This window comes from Ammodytes marinus, assembly GCF_949987685.1.
Source record: "Ammodytes marinus genome assembly, chromosome: 18".
Taxonomy (NCBI): Eukaryota; Metazoa; Chordata; class Actinopteri; order Uranoscopiformes; family Ammodytidae; genus Ammodytes; species Ammodytes marinus.
In genome coordinates this window covers 19,042,303-19,059,180 of record NC_137222.1, presented here as the reverse complement: position 1 = coordinate 19,059,180, position 16,878 = coordinate 19,042,303, and the positions used below count along the sequence as shown (strand labels likewise).

The 16,878-nt window shown below is 39.9% G+C and overlaps 1 protein-coding gene across 1 annotated transcript in view; it reads left to right on the top strand.

Annotated features, from left to right (window-relative positions):
* The first annotated feature begins 719 nt into the window (after positions 1 to 719).
* The window catches only part of lrrtm4l1 (leucine rich repeat transmembrane neuronal 4 like 1), a 49,325-nt gene continuing 33,166 nt past the window's right edge, over positions 720 to 16,878 (top strand). Inside the window, exon 1 of the mRNA XM_080046293.1 lies at positions 720 to 732. Coding sequence (XP_079902419.1) covers positions 729 to 732 — 4 coding nt within the window. The 5' untranslated portion in view covers positions 720 to 728. The remainder of the gene's footprint in view (positions 733 to 16,878) is intronic.

Genomic DNA, 16,878 nt, shown 5'->3' with positions numbered 1-16,878 from the left:
CAAATCTGCCTGCATCTGTTAATAACTGCATTGAATGCCTCTCTCTCTCTCTCTCTCTCTCTCTCTCTCTCTCTCTCTCTCTCTCTCTCTCTCTCTCTCTCTCTCTCTCTCTCTCTCTCTCTCTATCATTTTCTTTATCCCACACGCACGCACGCGTCCCCCACGCAGCCTTGCGCGCACACACAAACCCTACTCACCAATGCAACTGCACAGGAGCCCCTGACAGTGCCAGAGCGTGCTGCCTGTGATCTCAGCTTGCTGTCTCCGCCGCTCTACTCTGGATGTTTGCGCAGAGGACACCTGCCTCCGCCGGTGACTGTAGCCTACACTGATCCCCCCGCGGATCTCAATCCTTAACTTTTGCTACGTCTAAAGGGTTTTTGTTTTTCCCCACATTGTTGGCACCTGTACCGAGACTATGCTGGACTGGTGAAGAAAACCCTTTGGAGCACGGCGTTCGACTTTCAACTTGGAGCTTGATGGCACGGTTATTTGTGACAGGTCTGGAAAGTTGCGCTGCGCCACGGAGCATGGGTGCCTACTTTAAAAGCGTCCTATTATAAAGAGACGGTTTTGTAGAATGAATGCAGGCGAGCCAAACGTCGAGTGAGAGGGCGCGCAGAGCTCCAGATACTGGAACAGGAAAGGAAAAGGCACGGAGGAAGTCGTGATCTGTGCGGCGGATTGCGCCAAGGAGGACGGAGGGAACGGACCGATGAGACATCGTCATGGGTAAGTTAATGGGGGACGGTGGCATTCTGAAAACGCTTGCAACCACTGGGTAAAGACCTCTTTGTCTGCAGGTCATTACTAGCAGTAGGCTATTAGTTGAACGCACTTGTGGACCTTGCGATAACAGTATGGGTTGATAGTTATTCTCTGGCGCATCTGTGAGTGTGGGCATGCTCCAAAACAGAAGAAAATAAGAAGAAAAAAGACAAATCTTATGTAGTTTATTCCTGCCCAGCGAGCTCAAATCTTTATTATTTCAGAGCAGTAGCTTATACTTTTCCCCCATTTCTTGCAAATAGTTTCTGATTTTTTCTGCAAATGAGGCAAAAATTACCACAGAGGATTTTAGAGGATTTTCCCTTTTTTTTAAACAAATACTACAGGCATTTAGCAGTGCTAATGACGGGAAGTCAACAATAGTGCTCTCCCCTTTATGATGTTGAATTAATGAAAGCCCTAAATCTACATTAGTCGACGCGCGTCTTGGTGCACAGACAGCGCACAATGAGTTAAAGCCAATTGATAGCCCATTAAATGCCCTTGATGCAGAAGCTGCTATGACAAGTTTATTCCCAACCTGACCACCCGCACTAGTCTGAGTCTGATTTGGCTTTTTTTTTTTTTTTTTTTTACTCCGTCCCATTTCGTCTCTTCTCCCTGGCAGCTCACCTACACTGTCATCCCACACTGCCTGTCACCTCCTCCATTTTACCGACTGACTGTATGGGGGCTCCAAAGCTCACTCTTTACCCTCGAATTCTCTCACAAACCCACACTTCATCTCATCGGTGTTTTGGGGGGCTATGCATGTGTTCAGGGGTTCCAACCATGGCTCTTTAAAAAAAACAAGAAAACAATCAAAGCAGCAATCGGCTCAGAATTGTCCCTGGATATGTTAAGTCATTTGACGTTAGGGCAACATTTGCTGTGGAATGTCTCAGTTAAAAGTCTACTCATTCGTAGTCATGTACAAAACGGGCATGTTTGATTAGCGGTTAGTTGCAGAAAGAGAGAGCGAGAGAGAGAGAGAGAGAGAAAGAGAGAGAGAGAGAGAGAGAGAGAGAGAGAGAGAGATGCTTGAGCTGTTTTCCAACTACACCATTGATTTTTTTTCTACACTATATTTTAATTTTACAATTTGTATTTCCCACATTTGGTTAAAAGCTGTCACAGGCTGGAGGGATGCCTTCAGGCCAACTGCCCACACATCTGTGCAGAATGTTGGCATTTCCCCAAGTAATGAGCAGCCTAGTGCACTAATGAGCACATGCTATTACGGTTCTAATTATGTCATCACAATCAGTGTTACAAGCCAAAATGTGGTTACATAATGTGTGAGGGTATCCACACCTTTTAACTGAAGTTCACTCACAGTATCCACCCCATCTTCACCCACTGCCTTTTCCACCCCATCAGGCAGGGACAGGGACAAGTTTACACTACCTTTGAAGCTGATGGTTTTCTACCAGAAATTGGCAAGAAAAGTGGAAGTTTTTTTCATCATCATCTATACACAATAGGGCTGAAACAGTGTTTGGCAATGTGTGAGAGTGGCAATTAGAGTTGCAGCTAACAACTATTATCAATATTGATCAACTTTTGTTTGTCTAATCCATTAATAACTCTGCCTAAGTGTGATGAATGCACATCACAAATTCTATAAATTGTTTTTGTTTTGCCCAACCAACAATTCACAACACCAATTATATAAAAAACAGAGAGAAGCATCAACATGTCACATTTCAGAAGCCGGAACTATAGAGTATTTGGCAGTGTTCCTGTATGAAGGACTTAAATGATAAGAAGCAGTGTTGCAAACACTTTCCTATATGTTCATATACTTGACTATACTTTTCCAAACTACTATCAAGAAATGCAATATTATTTTTCAAATTGAATTGTATGCATGTAAGCAGGAACATAGTCTTGACTAACAGGACTAGGTCCGATCGATTTTAACCACCTATTTAAGGCTATATTGTGTCTATAGCCATGCCTCTCATAACATCCAAACAGGACACAAATAAGCTACATTTTCTGCTGGCAGAAAGTAAGGGCAGGGAACAGTAGCCTACTGCAGCAGTCATTGTTAACAACACAGGGAGCAGATGGTCTGTGGTCTGACTACACAGCTCTTCTGCTGCCTACATTAGAGCAACAGGGTAATTGAGCCCAAATAACCTCCAATTAATTCAATAATACATCAGTTTCCTAGAGCAGACATAGCAGTAATTGGTCCGCGGAGCACATGTCTGGAAAACCAAAGCCACATTTCTTTCGATGTAAATAAGTAACCTCTGGACAAGGTTTTTCCATTAATTCCTTAATTACAGTTTTTCTCAGTCGCTTTTCTCACATCACTATTAACATTTGCACAGCAGTTGCATTTCTCAAAACAATTAGTGCAAACTGCAAAACCTAGTGGATAACCTGCAAAAGTACGTCACTTGCTCAAAATGGATAGTCTATTCCTCAAAAGCAAGTATTCATGTCAATGAAACTGCCAGTGTCATCAAAATGAGAAGTCTTGTCACCATTGTTTATGAACAAGATCAAATGGCTTTGTCATGTTTTCATTTTGACAGTTTATTCTCTCAGTATTTTCCAATGCAAAAAAAAGGTCAGAACTCGGTGACACTACCTGAAAATGCTCAAGACAGCACTACTTGTACAGCCATTTGAAAACTACAGTAAAGTTACACATTGCTGTAGTTAGGGGAGTAGTGAGTACAAGACACTGAATACGTATGTTTCACATTTTTACTGTATATGCTCTTTGCAATTCTACAGCATTGTGCAAAAGAAAAATACACTTCAGTCACTTATTTAGAACAAACATAAAAAAACACCCTTTTGGTAGAGCTGTGCACAAATGTGAACAATATAACAGGACATATTGTAACTGAACATATATAGGTAAATCATTATGGCACATCCAGACGTTCCTGTCTGTCTGGCCAAATATTTTCATCTACATCACAACGGATATTATCCCTTGCAATGCAGCGAGGAAAGTATCTATGATAAAGAAAAGGTATAAAATTTGCTTGACAGAATTTGACAACTAGTTCAACAATTTTGTATGTAATGACTCAAGCAATGAAATGAAGACTATTAGTTTTATTGGGAACGACTATTCAGCATCCATAAGTATAGTTAATTTTGACTGACATGACATAAGCAAATTACAATGTTATAGCAGAGAATTGTATGAAAGCAACTGATACATGTCCAAAAGCATTTGCAATTTGTTCAGAGGAAGGAGAAATTGCTACTATGATGTGCTCAAATGACTAAATGTTGCGGAGGTTGAACTAATATTTATGAGAATTTTAATTCTGATCTGAGAAAAGCACCATAGCAACTGAGAAAAACTGTAAACTTCTGCTACAGCTTCAAGGTCCTTGTATAGTCTCAATATGGATCTAGCCTTTTATCTTTAGACATTCATCATCATAATACATGCCAGTGTTTCAAAAGACAAGGTCTCGCCCTCCTACGGATGAAAGCAGCAACACAACATGTTGTTGTAACCTGTTGGGTTCAACACTACCTCTTCCAGGGACATGCTAAGGTGTGTGTGATCAAGAAAAAAGGTACTGCATTTATTTGATAATAGAAAGAAAAACCTTCTCAGCTTCAACAATCTAGATAGATAGATAGATAGATAGATAGATAGATAGATAGATAGATAGATAGATAGATAGATAGATAGATAGATAGATAGATAGATAGATAGATAGATAGATAGATAGATAGATAGATAGATAGATAGATAGATAGATAGATAGATAGATAGATAGATAGATAGATAGATAGATAGATAGATAGATAGATAGATAGATAGATAGATAGATAGATAGATGGATAGATAGATAGATAGATAGATAATTGTAGAATAACGGAAGCCATTATCTGATATTCTGTCGGTGTGAGGCTTGTTTCTTAATGTTGAACCGTGACCTGTAGTCCCCATCAGGCACAGTTTTGCAACAGTTTAGTACTTAACAGTTCTCCTCTACCCACACACACCACCAAACCGTTTTATAATTCAACATATCCCATCAAAGTATTTTGCCCTACCTCTGGGTCATTCATTGTATATCTTATTTTGGTCCATGTGGTGCAGAATACTTGACTTTTCAAGTTTTTCTTTTTTTCTTATCAGTTTTAATCTTCCCCAAAGTTCTGAAATTACCTTAGAAAACCTCCCTAAACATTGTGTCCTGCACTCTGAACTCATGCCGTGAAATATGGGCAGAGGCACAGCAGTGAAGTCACTCTGGCAGTAGCAGAGAGCTGAGCTTGCACCGAGGACAGGAACATCAAGAGGCTCATGATAATGTATTATGCATTGTGTATGTCCCCAAAGCACACTAACAGCAGAGGGTTGGTTGTCAGTTTATTTTTTCTACATTTGATAATGCTGGCTATGGATTTATTTTCATAATAGTAGGGGAGAGTGGCCTAAGTTGTGCAACTTTTCACTCAAAGTGACTTTAAAGTAAGGCCTTGACAGTAAAGTCTCCAACTCAAATATGTACATATATTTCAGGGTGTTGTGCATCCCTGGCAATACAAACTTTGGATCTGGAATAAACTGTTGAAGAAATATAGCTTTCTGAAAAAAAGTTGTCTTGATGCACAACTTGCCCCCGGTGTGGTGTAAGTTGTGCGGTTGGAGAGAATACCATGGGGTGAATTGTGCCATTGATATATATCTCATAAACTGCAATGCAAGACAAATCCATTAGACAATCACTTATTTAAGGTGTATTTAAAGTAAATAAAGTAAATAGTTGACAAAGATTGAAGGACAATTTTCTTAAACAAGGCCTAGCAGATCTAATGGTTTTACCTGCAAAGCTCACAATGACAAAGTCACCATCATCATCTTTCTGGCCATCTGAACTCTCATCAGTGGTGTCGTTAAGTGGAATTGAGATGTCACTCTCTTCTGAGCTACTGTAGACAATCATTTTCTTTTGGTGACCAGCGTATACAGCCATGCCACTGGCACAACTCTCAGAAATGTACTTTGCACTAGTTGCTCCGTGCTTGTGGAACCAACTGCCACCTGACAAATGTGATTCCCCTACATTTCTGCCTTTAAATCAAGGTTCAAAACCCATATGTACACCCTGGTGTTTCCTCCCCACTAACTATCTTACCTCTGCACTACTATCTGTGTTTATGTGGATGTATGGGCTTTACGTCTTTTATTTTGGTTATTGTTATTTTACCTTCATTGTTTACCTACTGAATGCACTATGTACAGCACTTTGGACAGTGCAAACTGTCATAAATGTGCTTTTATAAATACATTTTACTTACTTACTTACTTATAACTCACCCAGGCCCTTTGGCACAAATCACCCCAATCCCAGACATTTGGATAATAAGCATGATGCAGCAATTTAGGGCTGACATCGTGCTAACTGTATAGACTCAAAATGTAGCATACCAAAGCACTAAAACATGTGTCAAATGTTTTCAAACTTGTCTATAATTGTTCAGACACAATAATCAAAAAACCTTGATCATGGAAATTTTACTTTGAAAGGCAAAACAGAGTTTTTTGGCTTTTAGCTTAAATGTGCTTATATCTTATTCCTTGTGTCTCCCTTCTTTACAGGATGAGTCAAATGGATGGCTCTTCTTAAATATGTGGTCACATTTCCAAATTCTTCCACCGTTTTCTAGAAACAAGGGGTTTCACAACTTCCAAAATGCACAACTTAGGCCACTCTCCCCTACTCCAGCCTCCACAACATAATATTGATGTGTTGTCAGTGCCTCCCGAAACAACATCTGTGACTTGTTTTTTTTTTCTGAGTTCCTGAGGGTTTTCTGATCTGGTTAAAGTTTTATTAAATTCAGGCTGAACTTTTGGTAAAAGTTGGCTAAGAACTTTTTCTTGGATTAAAGTAATCAACACTGAGAGTTGTTGGAACACGAGGTGTTAAATGATATGTCAAAGGCATATCATACTAATCCCTTTACTCTTGGCACAACCACGAGCTGTCAGGAGGAAACATGTTATAAAATAGTTGTGTTCATCTTTGTAGCATAAGTGTTAATTGCATACGACATAAAGATAAATCTAAATCAAGCAAACAAAACCTTTAGTTGTTATGTATTTAGTTTGAAACTCCAAAGCCTGTCTTCTTCATCACAACATGTGTATGTGTGTGGGGGTTTGATTTCATTGTCTTGGCCAAGCAAACGGAAAGAAAAATAAAGAAATACATGTCCAGACCTGTCATCAAACAGTGTTTCAATCCAAATGTGTCAGTTCCACAAAAGAATGGAAAGAAAAAAATCGGGCTTTCACTTCCTTCCATCTATATTATTTCCCTTAGCATCCCTTCTAGGGGCTCCACTTAACGTGTCGGCTGAAATAATAAATCACACACACACCATGGTCAATGTCTCAAGGTTATAGGAGCCAGCTCAGTAGAGAGTAAATAGGAGAAATAATTGAATTGACTCGGATGCTAGTTGCGATTGACCGATCACTGGCTTAAAGTGCTGAATTCTGATGATAACGTATACATATTGCATTTTGCAACGCTGAATAGATTTGTATGTGACCTTTTACTGATTACCGACATACCGCACAAACACACTCATCATCTGTGATGTCAAAGCCTCAGCCTTCACAACAGGAAACAGCCTCACACCGGTTGGCTTAATCGTCTTGGCGTGTGCTGATCTTTTGACATCCGCGTATCGATGAACGCTGCACTCTGCTCCTCTGCAGATATTTTCCAAACCAATAACTTGGGTGTGTATGTCTGTAGGGAAGCAAGTCTGCAGTAGAAGAGCCTGATATGTGTCTGATACTGTGAAATGTTTAAGCTGATAATTGTTGGCTGTTGGTGTCAATGTTCAAGACTTTCAGTGGTGTGACTGAGTTATTGGATGCAACTATTAGTGAAGCTTAAGTATATGCCTCATGTGGTCCACTGCTGTATGAGACCCCAGTCAAGCTTTCGTAAATGACTTCCCATCAAATCGTTTACATTGTGCTTTAATCACTTAGAGCTATAGCACGTAGCGTTTTCATTTAAAGGAATGTCGGTTACATTTAAGCCATCGCCAAATGAGTTGACACAAAGTTGATTATGCCTATCCGCTCCACATAATTAAAATAAAATCTGTACATTTCATAAAGAATTTAATATTCTATTGCTGCAGTTGTTGATTCAACTTTTGCCCTGACATCTCTTGAGATAGCTTTCTTTTTCAATTTTCAATAGACCGCTACACAAATACACAAATACACAGATGTACGATAACTGGATATTCATGAGGCCCAGAGTCTTTGAAATATGATGCGGTGCTTGATAGAAAGCTCTAGGCACCGGGCCAGAATGGTTTGGCTGAAGCTCTTATGAAAAGTCATTTCTGCAAGTGAACTTCCATCCAACAGTTCTCATTAAGGCTTCCCATTTTCCACAACGGGCCGCTTTCACGGTCAGACAAAACCTTTTTGGTTTTAAACTGCTGACATTCAAAATAACCAATTAGACTTTCTAAAGGTCTCCCAGCATGAACATTCTTCTCTACAACCCTGAAAGTGTTTTCTACAAACAAGGTTCAGTGTTTCTCCTAGACTTGCCGTATGTCCACAAGCATGGAACGCCGGCCCGTGTTCAAGTTTGTCTGAATAACTTAAAATGGATACACCTACACTAGAATCCTTATATAATTGAGTGTTTGCCTTTTGTGTCTTAATATACTGATTTTGAAATCTATATCTAGAAATAAATAGGAAAAAAGGAAATAACCTGCTCCAGTTATTTTCAATCAGGAGTGACAGCGGCTTCTTAAGTCACCAACAGTACACAACCCCACTTCCCCTGCCTGTAGATTTCCCCCATAATATAACTCAATATCAATCCATTATAATTGAAAGCTCACAAGCTGTGAAGAGAGAGAGAGAGAGACGGACAGAGCGAGAGAGAGAGAGAGAGAGAGACGGACAGAGAAAGAGAGTGCATTGTTTTAGTACAAGCCTCTCAGAAGCAGTCATTTGCACCACTATAACTGCCTGTGTCAATTAGCGATGGTGTTTGAGGATTGGGTGCTATTTGCAACAAGGGTTATAAGCGGAGGAATGGGGCATTTGTTGCGCTGAATTTTGAATATTCTCTAGTTAACATACATGCATATAGAGATGCACACCCTTGGCAGTGCAGTTTGAGTTCAGTTTGCATGCATTTCCCCCTTTGCGTTTGCACTGTGAATTGGACACAATTTCTTTCTCTTTTTTTGCACAGGTTTAGCTTCTGTGAAAATAGCAATTTCTTTTAGTGGATCTGGCCCTGAGTGTATACCTGACTGGAGAAGTAGGTATAGTTACATCATCAAGCCTATTCAAGTTATTAACATTGCCTTTCGTTAATGTAGCTTACATTACATAGCCACCAAAAAACGCAATGTTATTGTTAGTTTCTTTCTGAGCAGATAGACAGTAACGTTGGGGTTACGCACAGGGTTGATTTTTGAATGCTAACCCGCTTAACTTTTCCAGCAGTTTGGGAAAAAAAGTTGAGAAAATATTTGGTCTTGGTCTTGTGAAGATGCATCTTTTTTTTTACTAACATACCGTAACCTATACTGTAAATGTACTGCCAGATGGAAACCTTTTGCTTACCTCTGCTGTGTTCACTGTCACTTCACTGCATCTCACATTCTGGCTCGCCAACACACTTGCTATGTTATGTTACACACTGCCCTGTGTCTTACAAGGAGCTACGCTTCATTACACGCTGCTGCTCCTGAATAGGGGGAAAACGCTCGTCTATAGATTTCTAGGTGACAAATGCGTGTCACTGACGACTATAATGTGTTGTTTTTTCCTAGTATGCCAGTTGGAAAAGTAGTCCTAATGTCAAAACAATTAGCAATGACAGAAACATTATAGATTGTTGGTCAATATTTCATGCAAAACATGTTCTGGTTACAATCTATCATTGGTTATTAAATATAAAAAATTACAGTGAACATTTCATCAATTAATTAAAAATAATTGTTAAACTTGATGTGAAATCAGAAGGGTGCTGAGGAAATGTGAATACCAGTTTAAATAGGCTCTGCATAAAAAATAAATAAATACAAAATAGATTAATTTACTTAATCGTGAAATTGTTATTTTGACGGTTGCAGTGCTAGACAATATCTGGCAAAATAGGATGGACTGGGGTGGTTTACAACCATGACCAATTAAAAAACCATCATTGCTGCATCTTGATAGAAAAATAGTCTTTCCAGTGCGGAATACATGTATCTCTCACACACAAATCTTGACAAGTTAGCTTTCTATTGCTCTCTCGCTTTCCACGACACAGTCTAACCTGCGACTACTCATTTTTGTTTTCTGTGGGGATTTGGTTTCATGTCTAATCCCCTTTCCCCCTGCTGCTATCCCTCAGCTCTGCAGGCTGCTAGCTGCACTGTATCTTACATAGTTAATTATAATCGTCCCATCTTTCCTCCTACTGCTGTAAACTGATTTGGAAGACAAGCTTTAGGCGAATATCAAACGCATTTTAGGATGTTATTTGAGTGCTTATTTTTTCACTGAGAAGCTATTAATCTATTTTGTTAAGTACACAAACGCTAGCTCAAAGCTCTTTCACAAAGGCGCCCAGTTATACTTTGTGGTCACTGAAAGTTCATCCACACCTACAAGGCAATTAGAATAGATCGATCACAATGGCTGTAGTATAAATCACAATGATAACCATGTCATCAATAGGCAGTGGGATCGGGGATGTCTGCAACACACTTACCATGAGAAGTTGATGTATGTTACAGGCAGTTTCTCCTGTGGAAAAATAAGAATTCTATATACCTTGTGTTGCTAATGCCATCGATCTGGAATGTAAATGATTAGCTTTAGCAAATCAATACACCTAATCATGGCATTAGGTCTTTAAGTGGTAATAATTTATGCCCTTCTCTTTTACCTCTAAAGGGACCCGCAGCAGTTTCCCGCATTCCCCTCTTTCACTTTTACGCTTGAGTAGGTCTTGGACTCAAAGGACCACAGTGACTACATCCCCCACAAATCCAGACAGAATAACTCGGCTAACAACACGGACTGCTCATGTCATTAAACTTTTAAATGCACGCCGCCTCATTTAAGCTTTATGTGTCGCCATTAGTGGTGTGGTATATTAACCGGCCACGCTCCATTTTTCCATATATCTTCTTCCAGTTGTACAGTATCTTGGACTTGCTGCACCTCCTATATTTGAATGCGCGTGCAGCTCCAGTAGTAGTAAAATAAGCTTTTATCATAAATCAGACTTTTTTTTTTATACTGCTTCATGCTTTTTGCTGTGAGTTGAACAGCCGGCTCTGATTTTCAAATTAATGGGCGTAAAATAATGGGTTTTAAGTGTGTAAAAGGTACTTCATTTCAATATTGTAATGCCAGTGTGACCAATTAATCACTGTTGCATGATGGGCCCCGTGAGTGGTGATATGTCACATACTTCTGTGCCCTGAAAGTATTTTTAATTTTAGGTGCCTTAAATCTGAGTGAACACACTCAATAACGTAATTTATCACACACACTTTAATGCCCAGGAAATTCCGCTTGCCTAAGCTCGATCGCACATCATACTCTTTAAAAACCCTCGGTTCCTGTGTCACAGATGATGACAAGCTCTAAGCTCTATAAAATAATCTTATATTTTACACAGCCTTCTAGTCTTTCCCTCAGAATGCAGCATGAAGGCCTGTACATTTTATATATTTTATTAATGAGGTTTGGCAAAAAAAGCATGGTGGGGTCCACACAATTAGTCGTATAGTATAGTATAGTATAGTATAGTATAGTATAGTATAGTATAGTATAGTATAGTATAGTATAGTATAGTATAGTATAGTATAGTGTTTCAAATGGATGTATGCATGTGCACAATAAATCCATATCCAACTATTATTATACATTTAACCTATACAATCTCTAACCTTCAAAAGCCGCCTCAAATAAACCTTTGCTTTTAATGGGTAAAACCCTTGGTACAGCCGACAAGTTAATAAGAAATAGAAGGAAGATTTTGTTTTTCATTTCTTTGAAGTGCCCCAGCGTGCGGCCTTAACACTGTTGGCTGCCCCACTTGGGCACTCTGTGTAATAGCCTTTGCATCAAAGCCCAGAGCCCCGTGCATTCAAATGAAATATCAGCTTGTCGCAAGGCCAAGGAAGACGACAGCCGACCCCGTTGAGCCTGCCAGCATGCACTCGGCCTTGGGGATGGGGGGGGAGGGGGCACCCCAAACTTTTTATGGGATATCACAGAGGTTGCTGCTGAAACATGTTCATAGGTGAGGTAATTGGTGAAAATATATATTTTATCAAACGATGTCATAATTCTACCTTTTGCTGTTTTTGTGCATTTGCAGGCCAATTTTAGATGAGATTTAGTGTGAACATTTGAGTCTGACTTCAGCAAAGTACCACCTCCAGTAGGTGAGTAGTTGAGCCCAGAGGGACACTGCAGTGCATATAATGTTTTTTAATTGATATTTATTGGCTGCGGTCGCATCTTTATTGGACACAAATTGTGTTGGAGCAAATATCTGTTGCATACAATAAAATAAAAGCAGTTTGCTCCAGTTTGCATTGAAGCAACAACCCATCTTGTCCTTCTCCAAGAGCATTGCTCCACTGGGTTTTACCAACAATAATTATCACTTAAATTAACCCATAACATAGTTAAATCTTTTGAAAAACATGTATAATTTTTTTTAAACCAATTAAAAGTTGAAATGGAATGTATGATTTCATTTAAGTTTTTAAACTGCACTTTTAACTTCAGATTGAACTTGAATCAGGCCACTACAAATCGAGGCTGTTTAGCCAAGTATCAACTGGGGATGCAGTTTTTGGAAGATATCAGCAAAACTCTGTACGGTTCAGTGCTTCAAGTGATCTCCCTCCAGAAACAATACAGATACGCAATCCTCCAAATTTCAAAGTGTAAGAAATATTATTTCAATACAAACTTTACGGAACCACCTTTCATAAAAGGAAGGTTGCTCGAAGTGCTTTGTATTGAATAAATGATTTGCGCTTTAAAATATTTATTATACTAACTACACTGATTTAAAATCACATTAAAATAGACATAATGGACGTACAAACAGGGATAGAAGGCTATAATGAATAGAGAATAAGAATGAAAACAAAGCCTACTTGATACTATTGGTAGATTTAAGATATAGTATTGTCAAGATGCAGCAAAAGTATCCATTCTCTTATTCATTTTACTTCAGTGTTTGCAATTTATAAAAGCCACAGCCTAGCGCACAAATCCATCTGCTGCCATTTAAACTTGAAAAATAGATCCGTCGTAGTGACAATTACTCTTGTGTATTATGTATTGCCGTGCTACAAGTTCAAATATCACAGATTTAACTTCTCAGAGATATGAAATCTTCCAAACCCTCTGGCTGGGATTGGTCATGCTATACTATGAGGAGCAAACCAGCTAAACAGATGTGTATAGCTTACTACATCAGATCAAATCTCTTCTGCATGGGGAACAGATAGCAATGCGTTCCTGAATTGGCCATCTTTGTGGGATTTTCTGGGAGTTTTTAGTTCAGTAAATGTTTGCAATGTTTGTGTACACATTTGGCTTTCTTATCCATCCCCATGAACTTTGTCCGGGTCATCGTAAAGCTTTGTTGTCCATTTCATGAAAGGATTCTTGGTGTGCCACTGCCAAGAATCATGAGTCACCCTGGATGGTAATGATTCAGGGCAGGCTACAGCACAGCTTGGAGGGTGGCGCTACCTGTGTGGTGACCCTTTGACTGGAGGAGCAGACAAGTGACTACTGTATGTTCGCCTGACTTGAATCGTCCCTCTAGGGAGGAATAAAGTATTAAGAATAAAAAGCTGCACAAACTGCATACAGCTTTCCCAGTAAACATGCATGAATCATTTCAAACAGTGAGCCGCCTGGAATAGCTTTCATGGCCTAATGGTAAAACGGAGACATGAATAATGGAGGCAAAGACAGAAAGGCAAGAGGACTGTCCAGATGGGCAACATATACTGTACTTCAGGAAACTGAGCTAACTGCTCTCTACGGCCCACTGTTTGTTGCAGAAAGGGTGACCTGTTGATGGCATACTTGGGAAAACAAGGGTGTCCACCAGGCCCGGTTCCAGAACAGAATGCCTTAGGGTGCATCTGAGATTACAGGGGGTGCACCAGTACTATACTAAAACCAGCTACCCAGCTTCAGTTCAGACTTCGCTTTTTACACAGGCCTTTCTACCAGTAAATAGACAAGCACTTCGGGGCAGTGGCGGAGCCAGAACATTTTCATTGGGATGGCCAGGATGGGGCCAGTGAATTTTTGGGTGGCAAGCACAAGAACTTAGGTTTTCGCTTCAACATAAGTGGGGGTCTAGTGGTACTCCCCCAGAAAAATATGTGCTTCGAACATACCATTTTGTGCATTCGGGTGAATTTTTATGTACTTATATTTAATTATTCATGGCGGACATGTCTAAATTTCTGTTAAGGAAAAGACAACAGGCTCCCAGTTACGTTAATATATTGTTATAAAAAGCAGGAAGGCTCTCAGGCATTCTGTCTTGCTTTCGAATATTTACTATACTGTATTGTTAAAAAACATTTTTTTTAGGACTCACTATTCATGAAACAGCAGCAGTGTGAACTATTATGACACTTTAAAGGGGGAATATGTATTAACAATTAAGAGACATATATCAATGTTCCAACATCCTGAACTGTTATTTTACCTCTTTTGGGGAGAATAGGGTTGTCTTTTTTTACTTTTTGAGGGGGAAAATGTAGGCTATCTCTTCTGATTATTGGGGGGGACACGTCCACAGTATCACCCCATGTTTCACCGGGTGAATCACTGCTTCGCTCGCAAAAGGCTTTTGTGTTTCGGTTTAACATCAGTCTTGGGCGAGCGAGTGTTTTAACTTTATGCTGAATAACCATTGCACTGCAATCGCTGAAAGAGAAATAGTTCAGGCGGGGGCAGAGCGGAGCGCACTAGTAGAGATGGGTTCGCTTAGCCACAGTTGCCAGTCGAATAATAATAACGTTCTCATCGGTTTAGTGAACAAAATAAATGCAGAAAACAGCAGTATTTAATGGGAATGGTCAAAGGTTAATTACAATTTGTTTTGTGAGCAAGTATTTTATTATTTTTATCATATTTATTTAAAAAAATTCACTCCCTGCTTGTTTCAATTGAGGGTGAAAACAATTTTTTTTAGGGTGCTTCACCCTCATGCACCCCCGTAGAACCGGGCCTGTTGTCCACAGATGGAAGTTTGTAAGATAGAAGAAAGAAGGAATTCCAGACGGATAACTAGAACAAATGAATTGTCATCATTTGTTCTTCATCAAAACCAACTGGAGGAAAATACTGAGGCAGGCTGGATCAAAGTGTCAGCTATCTAAAGCCCCTATCTCACTGGGCTGCGACAGTTTGCGACAAGTTGGAGACACAAAATCTCGAGAAAATATGCAAATGCGAAAAAATTTAATCATGACAACTCAGAGTAGTGTCTGGGTGAACTTGCAGGGCATTAATAAAGTTGTGTATCTTGTAGTTTAATTATGGCGACTCAGAAACCTGTACAAACCTTTTTGCTACTATTTCATTAGCATGAGAACCCGCTGGACGGCAGGCTACAAATCGCCTCACACATGTAAGCAACTTGCCAATAATGTAGATTCCTTTGCAGTTAACCATATAGGCTGTTCCAGGTTGCTACATGAGCCAGACTGGGAGACAAGCATTTTAAATGATTAATGTAAAGGCCAGGACACACCGGCCTGATAATCGGCCATGGTCGGAGAGTCTTGAGGGGGCGGGGACACAAATCTGTTTGGTGTGTTAGGTGACGTCGGCCGTCGTAGATGTCGCCGGGCTTCTTTTCAGCCGATTCATCATGTTCAATCGGCGTCGGACAGTCTTTCAGTCAGAGCAATTTGATTGGTGGAGAGCTAGCGAATCAGTGAAGCCCGGAAGTGAGCACAAACAGCAGTATCGCATCGCTAGCCATTGTTTTAATTAGTTTGTTTGTTTCGTTCAGCGAGTACTCACATGCATCATGCATCAACCCTTCTTGACTGCTCGACACCATGCTCGACACTCTCTGCTAAAAATGGTGCTCTTTATGGACTAGAGAGCTGTCCCATCATTTCCGGCTTCCGTTTTTTTGTGTCCTGGCCTTAAAATACATATTTAGGAGAGGCTTGCGTAGGCTGCTGCAACATATGTCGTTTTGTGTCAGTCCTTGTTTCCCAGAAGTGGTATGTGCAGGGTCAGTGCAACAGACCCACGTGGTTTTTAACAGCACTTAATACACAAAAAAAAAGAACATGTGTGCTGCCTGTGCAGAAGCTCACTCAATGATGGGGTAATCAATCTGTACTAAAGTGGAAGTCTCTCTTCATTTTGCTCTTTAAAGCCTCCCATGGGAACCTGCTGTACACATGTCCAATGGGTTTTTATTACTCCCCGTCCACTCAGAAATCTATGCTGAACTTCTGTGTGCTAATTAAAGAGGCTGTTATGCGGAGGCGTGATGAGCCTATAGCTGCTTCTTGTGGCTTTTCCATCACGTCACACTGCCAACCTTTTTTTATTCACCATTTTAAATATTCCTGCATCGCCTTTAACATTTTTTTTTTAAATCAGGCGCATAAGCCTGAATGATCCCAAATTTAATTTAAGTGATATGGCAAAGTGAGGTTTTGCCAATGGGCTCTCAAGAGACCTTTCTGCTCCATTGGGATTTAATGTTAAGGGGAACTGATGACTTCTCGTAGTGCCACTGATGCTTGGCCAGTCGAAGGAGTAACTAATGAAGGTAATGGAAGTGGCGGTGCATCTATTGCTTGGAGGACTCCAGGGATTTATTTATATCAGCCATTTTTACATTGCCTGAATCACCACTCATTCTAATTTACTCAACGTGACCCTCCTTCAGCTGTAATACATTTAGTTTGCATTCTGGGATATTCAGTTCTATCTCTACTATATGTTTTTGCATGTACATTTCAGATCTAATTGCGCTATTCTATTTGAGCATTTTTACCATTTTAACTACTACCAAGAATCTG